The sequence below is a fragment of the Haliotis rubra genome, unplaced genomic scaffold, assembly GCF_003918875.1.
Source record: "Haliotis rubra isolate DU_JTF1 unplaced genomic scaffold, ASM391887v1 Scf350, whole genome shotgun sequence".
In the NCBI taxonomy this organism is placed as follows: domain Eukaryota; kingdom Metazoa; phylum Mollusca; class Gastropoda; order Lepetellida; family Haliotidae; genus Haliotis; species Haliotis rubra.
Window position 1 is genome coordinate 850,088 of NW_025767025.1, and position 12,853 is coordinate 862,940.

General features: G+C 40.0%; 1 protein-coding gene across 1 annotated transcript in view; it reads right to left on the bottom strand.

Moving 5' to 3' along the window:
• Nucleotides 1-10,754, bottom strand: part of LOC124285035 — a 30,669-nt gene extending 19,915 nt beyond the window's left edge. The window contains exons 1-3 of the mRNA XM_046721173.1: nt 10,643-10,754; nt 8,497-8,725; nt 7,250-7,379 (exon numbers count right to left, since the gene is read on the bottom strand). Of these exons, the coding sequence (XP_046577129.1) occupies nt 7,250-7,379; nt 8,497-8,725; nt 10,643-10,754 (471 nt within the window). The remainder of the gene's footprint in view (nt 1-7,249; nt 7,380-8,496; nt 8,726-10,642) is intronic.
• Between the last annotated feature and the right edge of the window lie 2,099 nt (nt 10,755-12,853).

A 12,853-nucleotide genomic window follows, 5' to 3' on the forward strand; every position in this document is an offset into this window, starting at 1 on the left:
TTAATTACTTTTATCTTACACAGCGGAATTGTCAAAAGGTAGTGTTTATGTATGTAGATTTACTAATTTATACTGAATACACTCTGCCGTGTCGGTGTCTGCGTAAAAACAACGTCCTTCTTTCAAAGGATTAACCGGCAATACATTGATTGATTGCCCATTATTGGCTAACTAAATTACTGTTTTTAATGAAAGGCGGACATTATGCAATTAGTTGCCAGGTGTGCTATCTTGGGTGACCAATGAGACTATACACCAATACCTGAAAAGATTTATCACTTTTTCGTATATTAAACTGTTAAAAGACACATCATTTGGAACAGTTTTGTGGATATTAATGGACACATTCCTCAAACAAGGTAATGGCCTGATATTGTTCCTATAACTTTAATCTGTTTTAGTTTTAATATTTGCATTTTGTTTTTTATTCATTTGTCGTAGTATTCAACAGAATCATTGTTTTCGCCGTGAAGTGTAATGAGACAGACAACATACACTAGGGTGTGTGTGCGAATTATGATTCACACTGGCAAACTATAAAATGTCTAGATATTACAGTTCTGTTATAAATTCACTATAAGTATCAGCAGATCGTCAGCTTTTTATTTAGTTTCAAAATGCATAAAAGTATGATAATAAACTAATTAGGATTATAAGACCAAATATAAAGGCACATTGACTAGTATCTACATACTGGTGAGTGGACATTCACCATGTGAATGTAGCAAGAAATTTATCGGCGCAGTATTGTGACTTCGACCCCCACCTGGCTTCCGTGGAAGAAATCGTTATGTTATAAGTTGTGTCATGCAAAATCCTTTTGGTTATGATTCCAATACATATTTAACTCACAGTAGAAAGTAGTTTTGATTTTCTAACTTGATGAAAACAAACTATAATCTCATTAATTCTAACAGACTTTCACGATTTTCAAAATGAAGCCCTGTCGGGAACATCCAGCCAGTCTGTGGATAAATGCTATTTAGGTTTGTTTTCACCGAGTTCTAAAATCAAAACTACTTTCTACTGGTAGTAAAATATGTATTTTATTGATTGCCAATAGGATTTTGCATGACATAGTATAGAACATAACAATTTCTCTCCTGGCAGCGAGGTGGGTGTCAATATAATACTACTTACAATATTATTGTTAGCCGACCACAACCTCACTTCGAGGAAGAAATCGTTATGTTACAAGTTGTGTTATGGAAAATCTATATGGTCATCAATCATATACATATTTTACTATAACTAGTAAGTAGTTTTGATTCTTTAACTTCCGTGAAGCGATCTGAACACAAGTAAGATATCGTTTCAGGCTTCCACAACGCTTCGCCGCACTCACAAACATAACCCATTTAGCACGAACTCGCGGGGTCCTGTGGAAATCTGTGCATGGTGACACCATCGCCCGACCCTAGGAGCAATTGGCGACAAAGCAGCGATTCGGCATGTCGTCGTTGATGTTGAGAAATCATCAAAATGATGAGCGTGCTACACACTTTCTATACAACTAACTGAAAATCGTTCCTCATATGACGTCACTGCAGTGCTCTGGCGACAGAGTTACGTAACCTGTCTGTGGTTTCGTTGGCGGGCGAGAGGGAAGCAGAAGAAGCGACTTTTAATCGCTCGGTATTAATTAACCACAAGTTTTTAAAGAATAAATTTGGTGTTCCGCATAAGACTAACAACAAATCTTTCATATGTAATGGTTAAAAGAGTAACAAAAAACAAAGTTTAGTGGTTCTTTAACCAATCAGACAATGGCTACTGTTTGGCGGTTTGGCGGGACTTACAAAGTTCCCCAGTCACTGGCACTGATCTCTCAACAAACGAAAATCCGGATAAAACACAGATATTTGACCTGCAGTATATCCGCTAAGGGCTTTCTGATGACATGGTTACCATTAGCTAACATTTCCGCAAGCTGACATCCTTGAATATTGACAAAAACGATAATTTTCAGCGACTGTTTACTCACTGTTGTAGCATGCTCCATGTGCATCACTCGGAAGCGATATTACGAAAAATAGCATTCAGATTTGCTCGGGTACAAACTTTTTCGATGTAAAAGTTCAAAAGGTATGTGTGAATGTCAACTTTAGCGATTTGGTAAGCTGTGTTCTGATTGGTCAATGCAAAAGGTTAGCTGACTCAACCTTCTACTAGGGTTTGTTAGACTCTGTATAAGCAGTGTTACGAATAATACTGAGCCTAAGGTTTACTTAGACTGACTTAAACCAAAATGCTGATGTAATAAGTATTTTATTCACATCAATGGGTGCAAGCTCTCATGGAGAGAAGCTTTATGTGATACAGCCCTTAGTTGAAATCGTAGAAAAAGGTATTGACGAAATACACGTTACAATCTGTGCAAATCTGGTACTCAAACCAACAGTCAATAGCCTTCCTATTTGTCATTCCTGTACATCACTTCAAAGTTTGATAACAATGTTAGAGTCTACCCTGAAACGTTGCATTGACTGTAACAAAGTAGTTGCAAATACATAGAATTATCCCCTCTGTTTTACAAACCAACTTGTAACATTCGTAACTACTCGTGTCATTCCGGCAAGCCGGATTAGATGGCGTCTTGTACCCCTCTCGTGGCCATGTTTAGGACTAGGCCCAGTCTAAGTGCAAACAGGCATGGGGATGAAAATAGTCTAGTACTATTACCAAGGAAAGATAACTCTCAATTTTCAAACATGGCTCCTAGAATATCCTATATCTTGTGGGCAATACAGTAATTCCCTTTGTAAATATGTTTCAGTGTTTAAAGTTGCTGATCCTTTAGCTCAATGTCTATGTTTAAATTGTGCTTTGCATAGTTTAGCGAAGTTTCAAAGTTCAATGGTGCCCGCCATTTTCATGCCATTTTCAAAATGTGTTTTACTACGTGTGATTTGATTGGTTTGCCACGATTCTTGGCAATAATGGCGTACGATAGCGGTATGAGTCTTCTTGTGGGTTACAGAAAGAGGCGAGTAGTTACGAATGCAACTTGTAAATGTCATTCAAAAATACAACCTGACATACCCCAGTACATATCCATATGTCATCAAACAATGCACGTCCTCTGTCTGACTGGTCCCTGTCCCTGCTCTTGTGTCTGGGGCGGTGAGCTGTGAGGGCTTGAATACTTCCTAAACATTCTTGAAGATCGGCTCGGTTCTCTCAATCTTCTGCTGGGTGAACGTCTTTCATCTCTGCTCACCCTGATCGGAGAATGTCTGTCTCCTCGACAGCTGTCATGTGTCCTTCTGTCATCCAAAGAAATTCTATCAGGTGAAAAATCATCTCTAAAACTTCTATTAGGGGACTTTCTTGGCCTTTCACTTAAAAAGTCTTCATAGGGAGAGTGGCCCATATCTCGTCTATCTGGCCAGTCATCTCTGTAACCTCTAATTGGAGATTGTCTGTCATCTCTTCTGTCATATGATCTTCGACTGGGCGAAAATCTATCGTCTCTTCTGTCGTGTGATCTACGACTGGGTGACTGTCTACCCTCATATCTGTCGCGTGACCTTAAACTGGGTGAAAGTCTATCGTCTCTTCTGTCGTGTGATCCTCGACTGGGTGACTGTCTATTGTCCCTTCTGTCACGTGACCTTAAACTGGGTGAAAGTCTATCGTCTCTTCTGTCAAGTGATCTTTGACTGGGCGACTGTCTATTGTGTCTTCTGTCGGGTGATCTTAAACTGGGTGACTGTCTATCCTCATTTCTGTCACGTGATCTTCGACTGGACAACTGTCTATCCTCTCTTCTATCAAATGATCTGCAATTGGGTGACTGTCCATCATGTGATATCCAATCGGGTGACTGTATTTCATCTCCTCTGTCCTGAGATCTTCGACTGGGTGACTGTCTAGCCCCTCTTCTGTAACCTAATCCGCGACTGGGTGACAGTCTGCCATCTCTTCTGTTGGGTGATCTTCGACTGGGAGACAGTCTATCATTTCTTCTATCATGTGATCTCCAACTGGGTGAATGTCTTTCATGTGATCTCCAACTAGGTGACTGTATAGTGTCTCTTCTGTCTAGTGATCTTCGACTGGGTGACTGTCTATCATCCCTTCTGTTGAGTGATTCTCGCCTGGGTGACTGTCTATCATGTCTTCTGTCTAGTGATCGCCGAGTGGGTGACTGTCTATCATCTCTTCTGTCTAGTGATCTTCTCCTGGGTGACTGTCTATCATGTCTTCTGTCTAGTGATCGCCGAGTGGGTGACTGTCTATCATCTCTTCTGTCTAGTGATCTTCTACTGGGTGACTGTCTATCATCCCTTCTGTTGAGTGATTGTTGCCTGGGTGACTGTCTATCATGTCTACTGTCTAGTGATCTTCGACTGGGTGACTGTCTATCATCTCTTTTGTCTAGTGATCTTCGACTGGGTGACTGTCTATCATCCCTTCTGTTGAGTGATTCTCGCCTGGGTGACTGTCTATCATGTCTTCTGTCTGGTGATCTCCGACTGGGTGACTGTCTATCATCTCTTCTGTCTAGTGATCTCCGACTGGGTGACTGTCTATCATCCCTTCTGTTGAGTGATACTTGCCTGGGTGACTGTCTATCATGTCTTCTGTCTAGTGATCGCCGAGTGGGTGACTGTCTATCATCTCTTCTATCTAGTGATCGCCGAGTGGGTGACTGTCTATCATGTCTTCTGTCTAGTGATCTTCGACTGGGTGACTGTCTATCATCTATTTTGTCTAGTGATCTTCGACTGGGTGACTGTCTATTATCAGTTCTGTCTAGTGATCTTCGATTGGGTGACACTCTATCATCTCTTCTGTCAAGTGATCTTCGACTGGGTGACTGTCTATCATATCTTCTATCTAGTGATCTTCGACTGGGTGACTGTCTGCTATTCCACCCGCCAGGTGAGCTCCTCTCGTCCCTGTAACTCCCAACAAACAACTCTCTTTCATCTAGATTACCCCTGTCGGGAGTGTACAAGTATGAATCTCTCTGATTGTCACTCATTGGTGTCCAATTATCTTCTCTACAAAAATGAGACTGATGATCAGGTGACCTTCCAAATGAAGATCTCCCCTCCACAGACCTCAGAGGAGATTGCCTTTCTGAATACGGAAATGATCTAAGCCTACAGTCCTCGTCTTGAGTTGATGTAGGAGCAAGTCTATCTCTTTGAGTGTTCTCTGGCGTGTTTCCCTGGCATGAGGGGCCAAATACTTGAGCTGCATGTGTTATACGGGTGTCATCATGTCTTCCATCTTCCCTACTCTTCTCTTCCCTACCCCAGTCTTCACTCTTGTTCTTGCTTTTTTTCAAGATGGAACGTATCACAACACCACTCCCAGCATTTTGAGGTGTCACACTAAGAAATCTGAAAAAGTGTAGATTTGAAAAATTTCTAATTCAAACAATTCAGAGAATCATTCCGTGACTGCAATCCCATTCAAATTAGATTTACAAATTACCTTTGCTCAATACTATACCCACATGGGCACTATGTGTGAAGCCCATTTGTGGTGTCCCCCGCCGTGATATTGCTGGAATATTGCTAAAAGTGGCGTAAAACTAAACTCACTAGCTCAATATCAGTGATTTTGTCAAATGAATCAAGACTGCCAAATCTAAATGAAATATGTGACTGTCTTTCAGCCATAAAACATCTTTTGAAAACAACTCCTCCTCATTTCCTTACAACTTTGACTAACAAATTTGTATTTGTACAATAAAAAGCAAATCAGAACAGAACACACTATAGGTGGTATGTTTGGTATGGTATCTATCCAGGATTTGTCAGATCTTCAAGTAGAGAGGGGTCACATCAAGAGTTTAAGGTCGGATTTTAGCTTTGTTGGTATTTTAGTTTGCTTGAGTTTAACACGAGACTCAACAATATCCCTGAAAAATAATGGTGGTCTGTAATGAACTAAATTTGGACCAGACAATCATGTGATTGATATCATAAACATAGGTCTAGGTATTTGCTATAGTCTGGCAGAAAATTCTTCGTGACGGTGTTTGGTCACTTTACAATCGTTTTTTAACTTTGCATGATACATTATAATTGTTCTACCATTGTGAATTTTGAATTTCATGAATTATGATTTAATAATAAAAAAGTTGTTCAACAAACTATCATTAAAATATTGACTCAATCAGAGCTCCAGATAAGCTGCGTATTTGCGTATATAACGCTGTAGAAAAGTTGAAATACGCAAGAAAAATAAATGCCAGCGTATGAAAAAACACTAAATATTTACGTTTACGCTATGTCAAAATAACAATGCATATTTACCCAATACATCAAAATCATGTTGCGTATCGTATCAATTCAAGCCAATTGAAACAAACCTAAAGTTTTTCCATCTCCAAATTTTCGTGATTAAAAGAATCTTGAATAATTGAAAAGGCATTTAAGATGCGCAACACAGCTAGAATACCAGTCGTGGTTTGTTAACCTTTACTGATTGGGCCCATCTATAAATAGTGACCAATCAAATAGCTGTTGTCTTTCTACATGTAATGTAAACAATTGATAATGTCGAGCAAGCCTGGTTGAAAGTTTAAACACACACAAAATAAAATATCTAGTTTTTTATGCTACAAACAGAAAACTATTTCATTAGAGGGCTGCTAGATGAATTAATAGGCCAGTGCTGTGTTTCACAATCAGATTCAATTGACGGTGATATCTTAAATGAACTTGTAACATTAGCTATTCGCGGCACCAAAACAGAAGTAGACTAAGGCACATAATATTTCTTATTTGTTATTCACCTTTAACCTGGAGGATCTTGTATTATCTATATTATCGAATGAAAAAATGTTGCACCTCTTAAACTTGTTATTTGAAATAAATACCCCGATTATAAAAATATGGTGGGTATCAAAAAGTATAGATACCCACTTGAAATTGGAAATACCCACTTAGTTTCACAAGTATGGGTATCATACCCACATGGCCAAAAGCTTATCTGGAGCTCTGTCAATTCAGTATTTGTTACGAGGGAGGCATGCAGAGGGAGGCATGCAGAGAGAGAAACAACCCAGTGTGTGAAAAAGTCTTAGCACAGGTAACTGAATCAATAGCACACCTAGCTGTTCCTCTCTCTGCATGCCTCCCTCGTAACAAATACTGAACTGAGTCAATATTTTACTTAGAAAACCATTGTACTTTAGTTTTTGAGTAAAGTGACCAAACACCGTCACAAAACATTTTCTGCCAGACAATACATGTTGAGACGAATCCACCTAGTCAGTGAGCCTGACCACTTGATCCTGTTTGTTATTTCTTATGACCAGCATGGGTTGCTGAAGTCCAATTCTAGCCTGGACCTTCATTGGCCTAATTTTAGCAAGATTGTTCATCCCAGCCAGGATCTTGATACAAAATGGAAAACTGGAGCAAATAAACCAGTATATTGAGGATAACAACACAAAAACCTTACATACAAGCGATGATAAGCTTACTTGAACATTTGGTCCAGATGAGCATAAATTTATAAGTCACCCAAGGATAGAAAAATATTTGTTTTTCGGAAGGTGCCATAGAGCACCAGACATAATTTAGGTGTGCCCTTGTGAATATAACTGTTCCCCTACTTTTTGATGATATAATTAAACTCAAAACAGTTATACAGCACCAAGAGCAACCAAATGCAGAGATGCCAAACCCAAAGTGTTGCAAATAGTAGTTTCAAGGATCAAAAATAGTATTTTGACCACAAAATTAGTAGTCAACTAAATACTTAATATCATGATGGTCTCTGAGAAAAATAATATGACACTAATCAAGAGTGAAGCTTTCATTTCACATACCATCACCAGCAGATTTCCAAATTATCAGTATCATAATTCTTCTTGTCTCTTTTTGGCGAAAATGTATTTAATCGACGAAAATATATGTTTTTGTCTATATATCCAAATTTCAATGAATTTTCTTCAGATTTCATAGAAATTCTAGTGCAATCGTCCTGGCATAAATTGAGGCTAAAATTCGTGGCGACTACGATAAAGTTGCAGAGGTTGGCATCTATGCAAATGTTGATCATTTACCATGTGTATTTCCAGCTTACTAGTTTCATTTCAACACCCCCCTGATCAGTTTGAGTACTTTCAGTAATGTGACCAGGTTAATCATCACTGCAACTGGGTGTAAACAGCCTAATATGGTTCTCTTCTGTGACACTGACATGGCTTGACAGATCAAAAATGTAATTTCATATCATGCCTGCTGGCATTCAAAATGGCCATGACTATGTTAAGCTGTGAGATTGGGAGTGACAGCGATAAATAAATTGATGGATGGTAAAAATAGGTTTTGAATCATTTGAATTGCTCAAATGATTTATATTTACCATTAAAAGAATCATTGTGAGTATTTATTTGTAAAACTTCAGGAATGCCATTACGGCTCTGTGAAATAGTTAATCTGTGTTATTTCAATAATTCCTGTACCATGGCATGCAATTTAGCACTGTCGATAACTTTCACCATAAGTGATTTTGTCTTCATACCTGTTTGGCATATTTCGTTCAATTCCATATGCAGCTTGACCAATATCTTCGTTGTAACGCATCTTTTTACAAGGCCCACTGTCAATTATATCTCGGACATCATGTGGACTATATCTCTTGTCCACTCTCTCCACTATGTCCATGGAGTCCTCTCTCGTTTTATGTTGGTAATCAATTACAGATACATTCAACTGCCCAACTGGCTGTTTCTCGAGCATGGGGCCTCTCTCTGAAACAAAATAACACACTGTGATACCGAGAATAACTCTATAACAAGAAAATCCATAACACTTATCAGTGTTTAAATCTAAGGGAGATGTGTGTGAGTGTGTGTGTGCGCGCCCCAGTGACAAAAACGCTTGCTCGTCACACTGAAGGCTCAGGTTCAATTACCAGCATGGATTCAATGTGTGACACCCACTTCTGGTGTCCCCGCCATGATATTGCTGGAATATTGCTGAAAGCGACGAACAACAAAACTCACTCGATCAAATCTAAGGGAACATGGGGCGAGCTGGCTAAGGTGCCAGGCTAGTGATCCAGCGAGGTTGAGGTGTCGGGATTGAGCCCACCTGTGACCGGGTGTAAAAACCTTGGAGTCAACTTTGTGTGCAGACTCTTTCAGTGTTGTCACAATGCCTGCACTTAAAAGAACCCACAAATACGTTGGTATTTGACCAGATGGTGACAACATGAATACGTGCAAACACCTACTTGCGGGTAAAGCAACGTGCAGTGAACATGGACAAAGTACTGTGACTACTAGTATGTGTCCCAGTCAACCCAGCTGTGAATGGGTACCTGGTTAGGATGAGAAAGCCACAATAACATGGTGCGCCTAGTGGCTGCAAGAGTTGTATACTCCCCAGGAAGTTGAGATTGATAATGCGATGTGCCGTTGAGATTGACATCCAATGATCAAGGGAAAAATACCAGCGCCTTGAGCATGCACTAGTGGGTTGATATGTGGGCTATATAAATATCCTATAATAATAATGATAACATCATGCAGGTCTAAGGACTGTATAATGTTTTGCTTACACAACTGTATTTTCCTGCCTTCATCAGCCAAATACATGCTATATCCAAGACCAAAAAATATTTCAAAAGACTCTGGCTCTCGACTAGTGGCCAACATTGCTTACTGACATTGTAATAAGCTACCAGAGCAGAGGTGTATATCCGCATCATGTGTTACTAGAACGAGTATCAGCTTTTTAAACAACAAATGTCACACTGCGATAGTTCATGACGTCATAGCATTGTCAGGGCATTGCACAAAATTTACTGTCAAAACGATATCTCCTACAGAGAATACTACACTCGGTCTCATTACATACGAATTATCTGAACGAAAAGCGGCGAGTCAGATACCATAGGAAGGTCACGAGTTTCGTATAATTCGTATGTAATGAGACCGAGTGTGGTATTTTATTTATTACCCACGTCTTACATGCACTAAATTGACAAAATAGCGTATTTTTGTTATTTTTATGGTTTCAAACATAAACCGGTTTCATAAATAGGTTGCGGAAGAGTTTTGTACTGTAGTACACTATTTGCTGACGTCACTACCTTGGTAACCGACGTCACGATGCATGTCAGTTATCATCGCCTCGTACAGACTCCTACAGTAAACAACTCCGTAGCACCCCGTTTCTTGGTTTGCAGTTGCTTCACTCGGCTAACATCACTGGTGGAAACATTGCATTTATGTTTTTCGACAGATATAATGTCTCAGTTCGACAATTAAACAATGACACAGCAACATTCGCAATGTTTACATTCCCATAATGCATATAAGTTGTAGAATGAATGAATTCACGTTTATGTTATGAATGAAAAAATAGTTACGTCAGAACGTGAACTTATTGAGAGGTCATCAGTTATCCAATCAAATCGTTAGAATCTCAGGTCAACGCGATACGACCCTCGTGTGACGTACGAGATTAGTAGGCAATACGTTGACCACGTGGGGAATAAAGGATATATATCTCATACAAGCAGTATCTCCTGTGGAACACAGTTTTGGATGATAAACTGAAATATCGCTCTATGTAATAAAGAAGTTGTTATCCATAAATTCGTATTCTCTATCATTGACTTTACAACTTCTACTAAGTTCTAGAATACCGATACAACTCACCAAAGCTCCTCTCAAGTGGCATCCTGTCGAAATGTGGATTTCTATCATGAGACAATCTGTCTTCTCCCTTCCAGTACCCAGGATCTTTATCCATGCTGCTGTTCAGGTTCATATGGTCTTGTTTTATCATTGGCACTCGATTCCCCGGCAAAGATCTATTTGGGGGTTCACCCATTTCAGGAAACATACTGCCCCTAGCCACTGGCATGGAAGCTGGAGCAGGAGCCATTACAAAGTTTACATAATCCTCTCGGCCTGGACACCATTTATGTGCCATATTTTCTGAAAATAACCGAAACTTTGTTGTTCTCGTGGTTACTGATCAAGATCATTGTGCGCAAACAAATATCATTAATAAGCGAATATGTCCCTCTGACATGAATCCTCCCGGCATCTAGTCCAGCATATAACTTGACGACTTTGCACTAGAGGTGTGCTCGACGTCGATGTAGGCCTTGGCTGGAATACGAGTTTATTTATATGGACAGAAGAACAGCCTGTGGACACTGTGTAAGAAAATGAGACCTGATTCAACGCCTGATATTCTGTTTGGTTCAATTAGTGCTGAGTAAAAGATCAAGTTCACACACCATTGCTGGAATCTGCCCTTTAATGAATAATTTTGGTTTACCAAGGTAACCCAATGACAAGCACCAGAATGGAAGTTAGACCTATTTAAAGTAATTTCAGCTGATCATCTCAACTCCACTCTCCTACCCAGAGACGAAGCGCTTCCGTTGACACCGGAAATAACAAATACACGGAGCTCCCAATATTACATTCAGAACCGGACCACGTCGTAATAAAACATACATAAACTGTTATAAATAACACTGTTAGGATGACGCTGTGCACGTTCCTGACACGGGAATTCGACGTTGGAGAGTTTAGCAACATATATTCGTATAATAAAATGTGTGTGTGTGTGTGTGTGTGTGTGTGTGTGTGTGTGTGTGTGTGTGTTCACCGAGGCTTGTGGTAAGAGGCGACTAACGGTATCAGGTGGTACTTTCATACATTGGTGCTCATGCTGTTGATCACTGGATTGTTCTGTCCAGACACTATTATTTACAGGCAGTCATCAAATAATCGGGAATGTTACTGACTGACTGACTGACTGACTGACTGACTGAGTTTAGTTTTACGCCGCTTTTAGCAATATTCCAGCAATATCACGGCGGGGGACACCAGAATTTGGCTTAACACATTGTGCCCATGTGGGGAATCGAACCCGGGCCTTCGGCGTGACGAGCCAACGCTTTAACCACTAGGCTACCCCACCGCCCCGGGAATGTTACTGAGTACAGCGTTACACAACCCACCAAACATAGATACATGTGTAGGTCCAATAGTTGTGTTGAGTTGTATCTCAAGAATGTGTACATATGGTTTCTGTGATTTTGAGGTGTTCACATTATTAAATTGCAAAGTCATGAGAAATTTTTAATCAAGTTTGCAGTTAATTAGAAAAATATCTCCAGAACCTCAGTATGGATTTTTATTACTATATTTGTGTAGCGCCAATATTCAGTTAAGCTGTTCATTTTTTAGGCGCATTGTTTTTCCCTCGATCAATGGATGTCAATCTCAACTCCCTTAGGAGCAAACAGCTCTTTGCAGCTACTAGGCGCACCGAGTTATGTGGCTTTCCCATCCTTACAAGGTACCCATTCACAGCTGGGTGGACGGGGACACATAGTCACATTACTTTGTCCAAGTTTTACTGCACGTTGCTGTACCCGCAACTATGCACGTATTCATGTGGCCACCATTTGGTCATTTACCAATGGATTCGTGGGTTCTTTTAAGTGCACATAGTTGTGTACTTACACTAGGGGTTGTGACAACACGGAAAGAGTCTGCACACAAAGTTCACTCCAAGATTTTCACTCCCGGTCTCAGGCTGGCTCAATCCCGTCACCTCATGCTCGCTGGATCACTAGTCTGGCCCCTTAGACTGCTTGCCCACCACGCCCCATTTGGGGCATCTTAGTGTACATCAATGGATCTTATTTTTTTATTATGGATACAGGTTGATCTTCTTTATTGCTTTTTCTTTCAAAAATCACTATAGGCTGTCCAAATAAGAAATAAAATACCAATACAGGGGAAATACTGTACATTGTCACATTATATTGTTTGCATGCGTCACAGCTACTGACCTGCAAGAGATCGACTGAGATGTTTGATGGCTTGCAAATATTAACCTCT